Here is a 14618-nt window from a genome sequence, read left to right as displayed (position 1 = left end):
TGCGACCAACAAACGGCCCATCATAGTTTAGAAAGAGCTACCACGTGATTAGTGGGCGAACGAGCACATAAATGTTTAACTTTGGTCATTTGACTGAGCGTTAATGTTTGGTGTTGTTCCTGTAAAGCGTCAGCAGAGAGCAGCAGCACGTTCACCCACTCTCTCTCTCTTTATCTCTCTCTCTCTCTGCCTGTTTTGAATGGGATAGTGATCTGTTACAGTAGTTTGAAGGATAGGACAACCCGAAGGCATCTCCAGAGATTATTTTTCACTTGATGTCATGTCTTTGTATCGAAATACAGTCTGGTTTTTGACCGGGATCCACCAATTTACAAGGTCAGTAAAAGCCACTGAATCCCAACTTTGGAGCTGATCAAAAATATATATATACATATATCTGCATTGGGAGTATTTGTTGTGAATATAAAGTCTTAATTGTTAGTGAAGCCCTCTATATTGGATTTTTTATTCAGATATGTTTTTATAACTTAGCCATAAGTCTGCTGAAAACAGGAATTGAAAAGCCTGGTCACTGTATTGAACAAACACCATCACACAATATGGTCCACTCACAATAGTTCCTTTGACTGCCCAAATTTCTGGAGGATGACATTTAACGTTGAAAGATTCTAAAATTCATCAGTGTGTTTTATGTGCGGCTTTAGGAAGGGATATGAAGCGGCAGCAGCATACTTCGAGCCCCAAGACCTGAATGTGTCTGTCGTGGGGAGGTCTTTCATGATCACCGGAGCAAACAGTGGAATCGGCAAAGCAACAGCCATGGCTATAGCAAAGAGAGGTAAATACTGAAGAGGTGTGTTGTCCATTGAGAACTTTACATTGATAGAAAAAAGTCTAATGTTTTGGTTCCAGGTGGAACCGTCCACATGGTGTGCAGAAACAGTGATAAAGCAGAGGAGGCAAGGGAGGACATCATCCATGAGTCTGGAAATACAGTTGGTGTTTTTCAATTTAATCATAACTATGAAGAAAGGGGGAAAAGGGAGAGATTAATCCCATGATGTGTGTGATGTCATAGGCTGATACTTGTTTCTTCTACTTATTTTAGGAAGTGCATGTCCATATTTTGGACATGTCAGAGACACACAAAGTCTGGGAATTTGCAGAGTCCTTCAAGCTGCAGTATCCATCCTTGAATGTGTTGGTATGGACCTTTTGTTAATCTCACATAATCTTTTCAAACTGACTTTATAGACTTAAAAGGATGTTTGAGGTTGTTTTTTTTTTCTTCTTGACAGATAAATAATGCAGGATGCATGGTTCACAAGAGAGAGCTGACTATAGAGGGACTGGAGAAGAACTTTGCCACTAACACAATGGGTGAGACTTATATCTGATGCACAGTAAGTGCCCTCATGCTGCATCACCAAAAATAACACTATGAACTTTTTCCCCAACTCTTCAGGGACGTACATCCTCACTCAAACTTTGATACCACTTCTACAGAAGAGCCGAGATCCTAGAGTGGTATAAATCCATACACCCGCTTCAATACACACAAACAAAGTCCTCATCTGTATCATGAGGACAGACAAATATATAAAGCCTCTTCTGTTGACAGTGCTGTAGAGGCTGTTGTCTTAGCGCACTGAGCCTCCTTTCTCCCTGCCTGTTAGATCACTGTGTCATCAGGGGGCATGCTTGTCCAGAAGCTCGCAGTCGATGACTTGCAGTCAGAGAAGGGCCACTTTGATGGCGTCATGGTCTACGCCCAGAACAAGGTACGAGACGAGAATGTGACCAGAGGTTTTATAAGCAATCAGTTGAGGAAAATGTCATAAATGTTTTTCCACGCTCAAATATTTAATAGCTTTAGACACTGATGACTTTTCAGACGTGGATAACACAAGACAAAGTTCTTTCGCAGTATGTTATTCAACATGTAAAATGTCAATTATAAATCAGTGATGTAATATTCTTAAATGTTTAAATGGGCCTTTTATGTGTTCTCTTATTTTTCATACGAATCCAATTTTGTCCCTTTAGGAAAGCTTTTGCATTGCACTTATAAAAGAGTTTTTTAAGTTCAGTGTTGCTGTATGTAGCATTGCTGCAGTAAAGATGCTTATACCTTTTAAAGATGAATATACCATTTACAGTTAAACAAGTTAAAAAAGAAACTTAAAAGGGAATAAAATAGACATGGAAAATTAATTTTTAGGCGCACCTGATAGCCTAGTAGTTATATTCCGTGCCCAATGTACAGAGGATATAGCCTTGATATTAGTTTCCAGGTTTGACTCCAGCCCTCTGCACGTTGCTGCATGTCATTACCAACTGCCAAAAACATATCTACGTATATACTGTATGTATTTATGTGTGTGAAGGTACTTTTCTTTTTAATTCAGGAGACTATGTGTTGTTTCATGTCAGAGACAGCAGGTGGTGCTGACACAGCAGTGGGCTAAAGCCAATCCCCTCATTCACTTCTCTGTGATGCATCCAGGCTGGGTGGATACACCAGGTACTAACTCTGACTGAAGACTTTTGTTGGTGCTGGTATTATATTTGCTTTTCTCTCATTTATTTTATTAAATACATTTAAGCCAACAGAAAATTACAACAAGACCGTTTTTAAAGATTTTACAATTATACAGCAATGTGTATATCTATCTATCTATCTATCTATCTATCTATCTATCTATCTATCTATCTATCTATCTATCTATATATAGATATATAGCAACGGATTGCCTTTATGAAAAAGCTAACAAACCAAAATCACCAGACACTATCTATCTATCTATCTATCTATCTATCTATCTATCTATCTATATCTATATCTATATATATATATATATATATATATATATATCTATATCTATATATATATATATATATATATATATATCTATATATATATATATATATATATATATATATATATATATATATAGGAGTGTGTATAGGCACTGTCTAGGTTAAATAAATGAGAAAAAACTGATATTTCAATTCAGCAGTAATGTATTCTAACCTACTTGATTGTTTCCATAACTAAATATGCTCCATTATCCCCCAGTGCACACATCAGACTTGACAGCTGAATAAAAAATACTTATCAAACAGTAGACATTTTTGTTTGGACATTAGGTAAGCAATGTGTTCCCCTTTTGAACAATTTAAGTCTTTTAATAATAAGATAGATATGGAAGACTACACACTTTTCATCCTCATCTTTTACATTAAAATATATTTGTTTTTGTGAATTTATCCTGAAGGGATTGTTTCAGAAAATGCTTTATTGGTTCACACTGAAACTGCAGGGCATTTTTCTTCACTGTAAATCATACTGTAGTGGAAACCTTGCCTCTCTAATGTACTTTAGTGTGACTATAGGTTTCAGATCAGGGCAAATACAAGTGATAGAGATTGTCAGCTTTGGCACTACTTGTGCCCCATACCCTCACATTTTGTATCAGCAATGTTGACCCAGTAAACTAAAGCACTCACCACTCATGTCTTAACTCACTGTTTCCAGCGGTTGCCTCATCCATGCCTCAGTTCCACAAGATGATGGCAGATAGGCTTCGCAGTGTCGAGCAGGGAGCGGACACGGTGTTGTGGCTGGCCTTATGTCGAACCTCTGCCCGATCACGCAGCGGGCAGTTCTTTCAAGGTGAGCAGCATTAAGTTCACACGTCGCCATCATCAGACAGGAATGACCAACTCTGACAGACTGTTTGTGTTGCAGATCGTGTCCCGATTCCTGCCCACCTGCCTCTAGCCTGGACTCGCAGTTTTGCTGAAGAGATTCAAAGTTTCATGAGTCAGCTGGAAGCTTTGGCCAAAGACGTTCTGTCGAAGGCTGAGGAAGAGCACAACCGTCTCAACAGCTCTTTTAGACCACAGTATGACTGAAAAAAAAAAAAAAGACAGCTACTGATTAATTTAGGTATTTGCTTGAACTCATTCCAATTTCAAAATCTGTTACTTTTGTCGAATGTGCTTTTTTTGGTGGTTTTATTGGAGACATAGGACAATGGAGATAAATCAGAGAGTTAAGAATGATATGGGAAATTAGCTGGAGGTTGGATTTGAACCCGGGACTCTGTACATGGGGCGCTTTCTTGTTTTACACATTTGAAAACAGATGTAGCCAGATTTACCCATGATACCCTCGTTTTTTTCTGAAGGACCACATTGAACTTCTCATTTACTATTGATTGAAAGACATGTATTGACTTTCATTGAAAACATTAATTTCAGTTATTGAATGTGTGTAAGACTTGCCCATCTGTCAAATGATAAACAAGGATCTTAAGTATTTTTTTTGTTGGATGTGATTTTATGACCTTTGTCTGACACCTGGAGAAGTTTCAGATTCCATTAAAATTTATTAAACTGGGGAAGAGACAACTTGGTTTTCAATTGTTGCTCTTCTCTTTGTGTGATTAAGAAGCTGCTTTAGCCAGAGCAGACATGTGTATGGGCCTTTTAAAAAAAAAAAAAAAAAGGAAATATTCTGGACTCCTCACCAGGAAAAAAAAACCCTCAAGTTTTAATACTTATTTCAATGTGAAAACCACTATGACACCAAGAGTCAAATGTAAAGATCCTCAGAGCATCTGTGTGAAAAATTACAGAGCATCAATACTCATTACTTTTATTTTTGTTGTGTAACAATCCACAGTTTCTGTTTTTAATAATTTTATTATTTTTATACAGTATTGAAACAAAAAATAATAATGTGGTGCATTCACATTTTTCCCAAGGGATTCTTTGCAAATTTGATCTCTACAAGGGTAAAACGGTGAAAAGCTTGAAGCTGGATCCATCCAAAACTCACAGGGAATAGGAAGACTGGGCCCGATTTAAAAATCATCTACAAGTTTTGATGGATTCATTTTCTTTTCCTGCGCCAACATTTCATTCCCCTTTTACGTACGTTTACTGTGTTTTTATTAGGGAGGATGAATCAGGTTCCCAGCATTTGTCTTTAAAAGAAACTTCCAGTCCATGCGTAACAACAGTCCAAAGAAAACAAACAGATCCTCTCTGTCCAGTCTCTTCCTCCTCTCATCCAGAGTTCATCTTCTATGCAACATAGGTGTACACTTTTCGATCTTCTGGCGTCCTCGCCAAGTATTCTCTTTCTATTAGTCCTTCTATACGTTTTTTGATTACCACAGGGCTGGGGAGAAAACGTGCCCGTAGCTGCTGAGTCACCTGAGGACACAGAATCACACAATGGTAAACAAAACTGCAACCCCTTTTGTCTTCCATTAAAAGGACAGGCCCGCTTATTTATCGAGCAACAATCATTCATGAATCAATTCAAAATGCTTAACAAAGCTACAAAAACAATGCATTTACAACACATAGCCTTTAACATGACACTGGTGATTCTCACCTCCGCCACCAGGACATTGTGCTGCATCTTCTTCCTCGACTTCATGATTCGAACAATGGCTGCTTCGATCTCGTGCTTCCTGTCGTCGTCCACTTTCTGCCGCGTCTCTTTCCTCTCTGGGTCTGATTCCCCTTGTTTAGCAGCAACTGGGAGGAGGAGGATACAAGGACAAGATGGACATGTAGAAAATCTCATAGGGTGATGATGTCTCTTATTCAGGACTATACAAGAAGAGACATGAGACTCAGGGATTTCAGACTTGTTTATCTTAACTGTTATAAATGTTTTTCAATTTTTTTTTTTACTCATTCTTAATGTGATTGAGAAGAATTAATTCTATGATGATTAATTCTATTGTATTTTTTTCTTCCTTTATTCAATTAATGTAAATGTTCTCATAGCTGGTTTTTTAAAACTTTTTTGCTATTGGTGCTGTTTATATTTCCTGTTCCCTGTTTTTGAGCTGCTGTAACAAACACATTTCCCCCATTGGAGGATCAATAAAGTTTATCCTCCCTTATCCTTACCAACATTTAAAAATAAAGTGGCATGACCTGATACACTCTAGTATCATGTTTCAGACTTCAGACATCTTTCCCTCCAACCCGAGCTAGCAGTGGACAGAAGCCACAAGTTCTCTATGGTTACGGTATATGCTGTAAACAAACTCTGCCCACCTGTCTGTATCTTGACTCTGTGCAGTTTGGAAGTAAACTGATCATTCACTGTAAACACGTGGCCGCTCTCGATCTCCTTGGACTTTGGCTCCTTGGTGAGAACTCTCTGTGTCGGCTTCCCACAGGCCAAAGACTGCAGCGCTCGCACTAACTCCCTCTCAGGAATATCCGTCTCCTGCTGGATCTCCTGCAACAAGCGGGACAGAAAAAAAAGGGGGGGGGGGGGGGGCGAAAATGTCATCCAGAGGACACAGAAGCTATATCCTTCATTTAAGGATGCATGCATTCACAGGGCGGGTAAAATTATTCTTCACAAAAACACAAGGTTGTAAAGACAGACTGAGATTAAGACGGCTGGATGGAGACTTTTTTTTTTTTTTATTTACCTCAAAAGTGCACTTTTCTCTGTTGTTGAAGAGCATGAGGATGGTCATCTGAAAGGTTGACACCTGCAGGATGTGCTTCCGGGTGTTAGAGCCCGTCACCTGAGCACCTCCCACACCCACTTCTGAGCCATCCTCCTGCACATGAAGGATAAGACAAGGTGAATTACAACTCTCAATCATGATGCTGCCTTAAAGATAAACATTTCCTTTCCTATTCCAATCATAAATACCTTGAATGATGTCACTGAGAATCAAAAAGCAAGTCAATCAGTCCCTCCCCCCCCACCCACCCACCCCAAGACCGTGTTGTGTCTACCTTTTTGATAGCTCCATAGAAAGTTGCATTCAGGTCTGCCCCGCCCATGTGGTGCTGCAGTGTGAGCTGTCTGCCGCTGTGCTTGGCGAGGTAAAACCTGTCAAATAAAAGCAACGTTTAAAATGTCTTTTCGAGCACAGAGTCTTTATTGCACACGTTTGTGTAAAGTTCGATGACACCTATGAGGATTACCTTCTGAAAACTTCAAATGCATGTCTGGGAGCAGGCGGGATGGTGCATTTAGGTGTTGCCGATTGTGTTGGCCAGTAGCCAGTCGTGAGGACTCTTACAGTGAGGTCCACACCACTTAGAGATGCCTTGAAGAGATGCGTGAGCATTTTTCAGAATATGCACTTTTACAGTTTGCATGACTAAGCAGAACATCTCCAATACAGAACAACAGCTGTGTCACCCTCCTTTACAGCATGCACTTATAAAAGGACATTTCCTTATACCCCGTCCCTTCACACCTGGACTGCTTTTACCTCACATTTTACTCCATGTCTAAAATGCGTTTCGTTTTTTCTTTATTCTTTTTCTAAAAGGGTGTCTATCCTCTTTACCGATGTGGTTTGTATGTGTTGTCTGAACTCATCCATGGTAGTGTTGGAGATGCTCATGTCTCTGAACATCCCTTCCAGTTTCGAGGTAAACTGACAGCCACATTCTGTCTGTAAAGGAGAAAGACAAGAGGACAGAGGTCAAACCGCCGATGTTAAGTCTGGACAGAGACAAGGCAGGGCAGCGAAAACAAAAAAGGAATAACGAGATGTGATTCTACATTGATATCTGACCCCCCCCCCCCTCTCGCTCTTTTACCTTGAGCTTCGAGATCATGTTCTTCTCCGAATCGTCCGAGACGCTCTTGTTGCTGAGCAGCCTGCGGCCCAGATGCTGCTTGTAGTACCTTTCGAACACATCCTTCTCCTGCATGAACCTGAACAACACCATGGCCTTGTCCAGGATCGACTCGACCTCCTGTTCTGTCAACTGGTCGAAAACAAAAGAGAAAAGAAGAAGAATGAGACAATGGACACACCATGTCGGGATTGAAAATCATCTGCTATGTGTTTGAAGAAGAATTAAAAAAAAAAAAAAAAAAAAAACATACTCCTTTGACCCCCTTCTTGAGCTTGTCGTCAATAAAAAGTGATAGGTACTCTGGTGAGCGGGAGTTGAGGTTGAGGAAATACTCAAAGTCTCCTGCTATGGTTTGTTTAAAGAGTCTGTCATTGTTGAAGGACTCGAGGAGGAAACGATCGAATCGTGTCTTTAGGTCCAGAAGGCCCTGTTGAGGAGGCAAAAACAAAGGGGCGATTTTAGTCCATGACACTTCTTCTCTGTTCTGATACAATGTTGTGCTGATCCAAGTGTCACTGTCTTTGACTGGTCTTACTCTTTATCGGGCATACCTGAATATAGTCCACAGGGTTCTTTCCCTCTCCCTCCTCGGACACCAGAGCTTTGCCTTGCTCCCTCAGGTAAGAGCTCATACACTCGCACATGGTTTTAAGGCCATTTGGCACACGACTGAACAGCTTATACATGCAGGCCAGGTCTGAGAGAGAAGATAGGGGTAAGAATGAGATCAAACTTCTGATGGAAGGGCGAGACAGACAACAAACGCTGCGTTTACATTTCTTCAAAAATGTTAAAAAAAAAAATTAAAAAAAAATTGGATTGAAATCGAAAAGTTCATCCGTTACCCTCCGTCTTGCCGTTCTTCAGCATATGAACGAGGCCGGAGTTCTCCATCTCCACAATGGTCTTCATGTGTTTAGAGATCAGCTCCCTCTCCACCACTTTCACAATGGGCTCTTCTGTCGTTTTGTCCAGGCAATGCATGACTCGCTCGATCTCCTCATTGATTCTCGCCTCCACCTTCTTAATGTAGACGCTGGCACTGTTTTCTGCGAGGAACTTTTGGCTCTCCATCTGAACGAGCAGACACGGTGTGTTGTTTTACTTCAAACTTATTCCCCCCCCTGCGTGTTTCACGGAAACGGGGGAAGACATACCCCGGAGATATTGCGGACTCACCTGGAAGAATTCTGCAGACATATCTAAGAAAGGGCCCTCAAAGTCCTCCTCGTACACAGATCTGCCGTCAAGTCCCAGAATCATCAGCATCTGGCAGGCGTTTCTTATGGCGCCCCTGCAATAAAAAGACCATGTAAGGCTCCCACAGTAACAGCATACTGCCATTTCATTTGCAGTAAACATCTCAATAAACGTATATTTTCACAAAATGAGACAGTTTGATATAAAACCTGGAGATATCCATTTTTGTTCAGCACAGTATTGACTTGTTCTACCAAAAACACCTGGTCAGAACAATCCTTGACATCGCGCAGTAAAGAGTTAATCACGCGTACCTGTCAACTACCTCTCCCTTTCTCTCACGGGCGATCATGTCCAGTAGCGTCTGCCGCAGATGGTCTCGAATGCAGCCGTAACGCACCACCTGGTCCCGGAATATGATGAGACCAAGGTTGTACACGTTCTCCACGTTGTTCTGCTGCACATAGACCCGATCCTGTGGGGGGGGGGGAGAAAAGGTTGAAGAGACATGGGTAAGTGTGTGTTCAAAAATATCCAGCCAAACCGGACTATCAGGTTGTTAATAATGTGCATTTTAAGGAAATAAAGAGTCAGAAACAGTAGTATGTATTTTACGGTATGAAAGGTGTTCCTCACATTTCATGTCAGGAGTATCTGAAGAATTCTGACCAATCACGTAGTACTACCTTAAACCTTTGACAACTACCTCTTTTTTCTGATGTTGAAAAAACTGATTGACTTTCTGATGATCTAAATCAGCCATTTTTCAGCCTGTTCAGCAGTGATTGGTGAGCAGCCAGTTGATTACGGGCTGCCTGCTTGGAGGACTTTGTACATGAGGCGCAACTCGCCTCGAGACCTCGAGCGCCCTCAACAATCACTGTTTTATCATAACAGAAAGGTTACCAAAAACGTTCTCTTTTTTTGGGTATTTTTCCTGTATATCATAGTTTGTTAAGGAAAAGAAAATTGAAATCATCCAATGCCGGTATTGAGAGGTCAAAACTCGAACAATCGGAATTCAGAATTGGCCAAAGAAATTGCAATCAGCACATCTCTAGTTGGTAGGTGTATCCAAAAGTCCCAGCTAAAGTCCCAACAGAAAACGACACTATAAAAGGGAGTGTTGGCGGTATATATAAAACACTGTAACAAGACTGGAAAAACAAGCAGCATGACTCCACCATGGTTAACATTTGGCATGCCTAATCGTGGGAGCGATTGTTTCCGACCCAAACTTTTAGAATCTGTCTGTAGAAAGTGTTCATTCCAAGTTTGCATGAAAGAGCCATTTCTGCTTTCTGTTCATTCATTTCCAACAAATTGCTTTTGAGCTATTGAGGGGTGGCTTTCAGATGACGCTACTACTCCTTCATGACTGCTCCCGAGACCAATGAAATTGAAGAAGTCTCCTGGACCAACAAATCCGTCCTCCGGGGCTTAAAGTGAGACGGGGACCTCCGAGAAAGTTAAAAGACCAGACGAGAATCGCAAAGTAGCACTTGTTGCATCTCTGTGGCTCTCCTTTAGAGGTCGGCAGGTAGCTGAAAAACTGCAGCAGGCTGCTCCCATTGCACTGACGTGGGGGTTGTGATTGTGGTTAAATGACAGAAAGCCAACTGGCGGGGGTAAGACCAGGACAGAGAGTGGAGAACAAAGAACCCCAGGAGAGCTGCCTGGGCTCTGTACTGACTGTGCCATTGTTTAGCCTACGCTTCGAACCATCTCAAGGGCTCACACACAAACCAACAAACACTTTGGACTCGCTGCTGGCTTTAGTAAACCATCTCGTCCTGCCAGTTTTCCGGACAAAAAAAAAAAAAAAGTAATAAATACAGCAACAGAGGCTCATTGTTAGGTCTGCAAATAAAACAGCACCTTAAAGTCAAAGTCCAGACTTGCAGAGCTAACCAGAAGCTATTGCAGAAATGTTCAAACTTAACTCTGTTCCAAACAAGAAAACATCGACACATTGATGAAAGTCCACCTACCATATACATGAGGATGTCTCGGATCATGACCATGGCAGTTTGATGGTCATTCCAGGCCTGATTCAGCGTTTGCAGAAAGTTATTGTTGAGAGAGTTCAGGACATCTTCCCGTACCTGAAAGACAAGAGGTTCAAGCAACATGGAGTTTCATGTGATTGATAAACATCAAATCAGAGGGAAAGATGTTAACATCATTTAAGGAGAAGAACATGAAGACAGACTCCGCCCTTGTAGGAGTCAAGAACTGTGATTTAGGTCCTTTCACTGTTTGCTTGTTTGATTATTGGTAACAAATAAGATCATCTTTTACCAAATTTACAAAGGTTACTAAATATCCCTCAAACACAAACTGATGGCGACTCCATCAACAAGGTACAGACTTATAATAATAATCCTCTTGATTTCAGACTCCAGCTTTTCCATCGACACAATTCGACCATCTTTAATCAATATCAAATCGATCAAAAACATAACTAACTTGTATTTTAAATGCAGGGACTGCATCGGTAGAAAAAAAAGCAGGTAGCCAACAGCTAAAATAAAATGTCTTAATGTTAGTAAAACACGGGTAGTGGAAAAATTAGAGCGGTGGGCTTTCCCGAAACAGAACTTTGTGGTCACACTTTCACAAAACTCCTGAAGCTTGAGGATGTGTGAATGCAAAAAAAAAAAAAAAAGTAGAATTGTTTCACTCCAGTTTTTCTGCAAAAAAAAGTGAGCTTGACGTGAGAATGCAGCAGGATATCATGAGGATTCACCTGGAGTGAGTGGAACGTTAGCTCCCTGCTATCTGGGCACAACCACAGGCTCAGGGTTCTCCTGACTTTATTTACATATTCTCAGAACAGTGTATGTGAAAATGACTACAGACAATGCTTTCAATGTCCTAATCAATCTTGGATAGTAACTAATAAATCCAAAGGGAGGCTTGGATCAGTCAGAGATAGGGGAAGGAGGTCAAGGTACAGAAACAGTTGTTTTGCAGCTGAGATGGTTAAGGCGTGTCATTAAAGATGCCTACTGGTAACCTGACTTTGGAGGGCGTTGGTGAACGTGCTGTTGGGACATCTGGAATCATTTGCTAAGTATCGTATCCTGGTATATGTGTCCATTGACGATTACTCACAGGTCGATAAGGTCTCAAAGTAGAACTCAGACAAAGGGGATGAGAGCAATCAGAATGAGCTACAAGGAAATGAGCCACCTCCTCGTACAATAAAGTTGAGGTTGTTGACTTTTAAAAGCCAAGCGGTATTAGAGAGAGGAGGTATCTTACTTTGTTGATGAGATGCTCTGTGACGACCTCCCTTAGGCCAGTGTACAGCTTCTCCCCATGCTTGTGGAGCACCATGGTGTAGGCATTTCTGTACAGCTCCTCAAAGCTTAAACCACTGTTGTTCTTCCTCTGGATCTCTTGGATAGCATTCTTTAGAAGGTCCCAGATGTTGTTTACGTACTTTTCATCCATTGTCATCTAGGAGGAGCGGGGGAGAAAAAAAAGCAAAACAAGTTTGTATACAGGAGAGAGAGTCTATTCTGGATTTTCTTTTTTTTCAAAACGAAAGGGTATAAGATAAAGAGCCATAGCTATAGTTAAGGCCCAATATTCTTTCTAAGCAACATAACAGATTGTGGCGGGGTACTGGTTGAAGCCGATACTCAAATCTGGGTAAGGACATTAGGACGGAATAAAATCAGTCTCAGGATGAGTGACGGTATGCCACCTATGGGATGTGGAGGAAGGTGCCTCGGGGAGCCTTTGGTTGACTGTTGTATCAGGAACCACTCATTACTAGTACCATCAGGTCAGAGATACAGAACCCTGAACTGGAAGAGGGCACGCTTCAGAAAGAGCTTCGTCCCCTCAGCGATTGAGGCCCTTAACATGCTTCCACGCTGACTGGCCCCCTCTTTGTTATGCGTTTCTACTTGTGTCATTTGATTCTACCTGCCGTTACATGTTTTTTCTTCACGAGTATCAACTGTGAAAATCTGCAAGAACAAATTTCCCCTTGGGTGACAAGAAAATATTGTATCATCATTATTTGTGCCATAAGTGCAGCGTCTGCCATGCTCATGGCAAAAAAAATAAAAAAATAGAAAATGTTACCTGTTGTATCCTGACTATTTAAAACCAAGGACTGAAATGTTCCAAGCAGCACCTTGAAGCTGCATGGACGGAAGGTGGAGGCCACTATGTGTTCAATATAAAACACTACACATTTAACATGTAAACCTTCTGACAATAAAAAAAGTTCAAAAATTGCCAATTTTTATTCAAGCAGAAAAGTGTCTTGAAACACATTGATACTCAATTTGATCAGAAATATAAGAAAAACAAAGCAGTTACATGGCTCTGCAACTCAGTTTAACTTCATTAAGATGATCTTCACTAGATTCATGCATGGTGTGCACACATGTATTTTAGGTAACTGGTATCATCATTTTATTTAAGTCATGCAAGAAATCATTGAATGGATACAAATCGTAAAAAAAACAACAACTCCTGCTTGACAGGTAACCTATATTTCCGTTACAGCACATATATATCAAAAAGTAATAATAGTAAATGGATCTACACAAATTAATCCCTGCAATCGGGGTTTTTTAAATGAACTGAGACCACCTGGCAGTGGCTTAACTGGGGACTAATGGGCCGGGCTCGAACTTGCATGTGAGCTAAACATTTGAGAAAGGATTAACTGTTCACTCACTCATCTGCTCACTGACTCATTCTGCCAGACACCCACTCACAAAACAAGGTTTCCAAGAGAAAGAATCTGTTTCTTTTTTGTCCACACTGATTATCGAGAAAAATGATGGGCATTATTGCATGGATAGAAAATCTACACGACATACATGATCTCACAAAATGGCATTTGTGTTCATGAGCAGGATTAGTTTGAAAGTGTCTAGGTGAATAATGCATTTCAGACTAATGGTATTTTAATTGTATAAAACTAGCAGCAGTAGGAAGTAGCTGCTCGAGTTACATATGGCATGTTTATATATGTTTACAGCAGTCACACATTATGCTAAAGTTACATTACCACTCAGACTAACGCAACATAATTTAATCTTCATTTCAGTCTGTAACAGCCTATTTCATGTTGCTGCAATCAAATGTCAACAGCCAAGAGCTCGCAGGTAACCAAAGTGAAATGATATTAGCTGACTGACTGCAACTTAGCTGGCGTCACTTCAGCTAAAATGACCAGGCCTGCTACATAGCTAGCTACTATTTACTATGTCACTAAGGAACTTTCCTCACGTCATATTATATTATCGCATGTCAAACGACGGTTTCATTTAAAAACAAAGAGGCTAGCTGTAGTTAAACAATCTAACTGATTATAGCAAAGCGAATCTTCTTCGGAGAATATATTCCGCTTCCAGCAGTTTTCACAGGGCAATGACATGTTTATACTGTTGAGCCAGCTAGCTAGCACGAAGATGTATCATCCCCGGCTCTCGAGTCTCATAGATAGCGTGTCAGCGCTCACAAAAACCGACCAAGACTTACAGGAAAGGCTCGTATCCTCATCTTGGTGTCCTTCTTCGTGCCGCCTTTGAGGTTGGACATGTTTAGGTAGAACGACTTTCGTTTCTAAGTTGACTTAAAGACTACATGAAAGGCAGCTGCTAATTTGCTCTGAACGCCAAAAAACGCGACTTGGAAACTCAGTGACCTCCCCCTTTTAGGAAATAGGTCGGTGATTGTGTCTGTTATGTTGTTGTCACTCGCTCTCAGTTCTCAGTTCTTAGCTAATGTTAGCTAGTATCCAGTGATGGCGGACGGCTCTACAACACTGCGCA

At 40.9% G+C, this 14618-nt stretch overlaps 2 protein-coding genes across 2 annotated transcripts; one reads left to right on the top strand and one right to left on the bottom strand.

Moving 5' to 3' along the window:
* The first annotated feature begins 117 nt into the window (after positions 1 to 117).
* dhrs12lb (dehydrogenase/reductase (SDR family) member 12-like b) lies at positions 118 to 4967 on the top strand. The gene is made up of 10 exons (XM_079347643.1): positions 118 to 336; positions 666 to 799; positions 874 to 956; positions 1070 to 1165; positions 1260 to 1341; positions 1427 to 1488; positions 1638 to 1742; positions 2395 to 2485; positions 3500 to 3637; positions 3713 to 4967. The coding sequence occupies exons 1-10, from the start codon at positions 281 to 283 to the stop codon at positions 3877 to 3879; spliced, it is 1014 nt and encodes a 337-aa protein (XP_079203769.1). The 5' UTR covers positions 118 to 280; the 3' UTR covers positions 3880 to 4967.
* On the bottom strand, positions 4611 to 14604 carry LOC306826356 (cullin-3-like). The gene is made up of 16 exons (XM_079347620.1): positions 14326 to 14604; positions 12079 to 12276; positions 10803 to 10916; positions 9126 to 9286; positions 8791 to 8905; positions 8457 to 8685; positions 8163 to 8308; positions 7862 to 8038; positions 7570 to 7740; positions 7314 to 7421; positions 6943 to 7067; positions 6751 to 6847; positions 6435 to 6569; positions 6049 to 6235; positions 5372 to 5517; positions 4611 to 5187 (listed from the first exon to the last, which is right to left on the bottom strand). The coding sequence occupies exons 1-16, from the start codon at positions 14383 to 14385 to the stop codon at positions 5056 to 5058; spliced, it is 2301 nt and encodes a 766-aa protein (XP_079203746.1). The 5' UTR covers positions 14386 to 14604; the 3' UTR covers positions 4611 to 5055.
* Positions 14605 to 14618: the final 14 nt, after the last annotated feature.

Source organism: Symphodus melops (genome assembly GCF_947650265.1).
Source record: "Symphodus melops genome assembly, chromosome: 7".
Lineage (NCBI taxonomy): Eukaryota > Metazoa > Chordata > Actinopteri > Labriformes > Labridae > Symphodus > Symphodus melops.
This window is presented reverse-complemented; position numbering and strand designations above follow the sequence as displayed.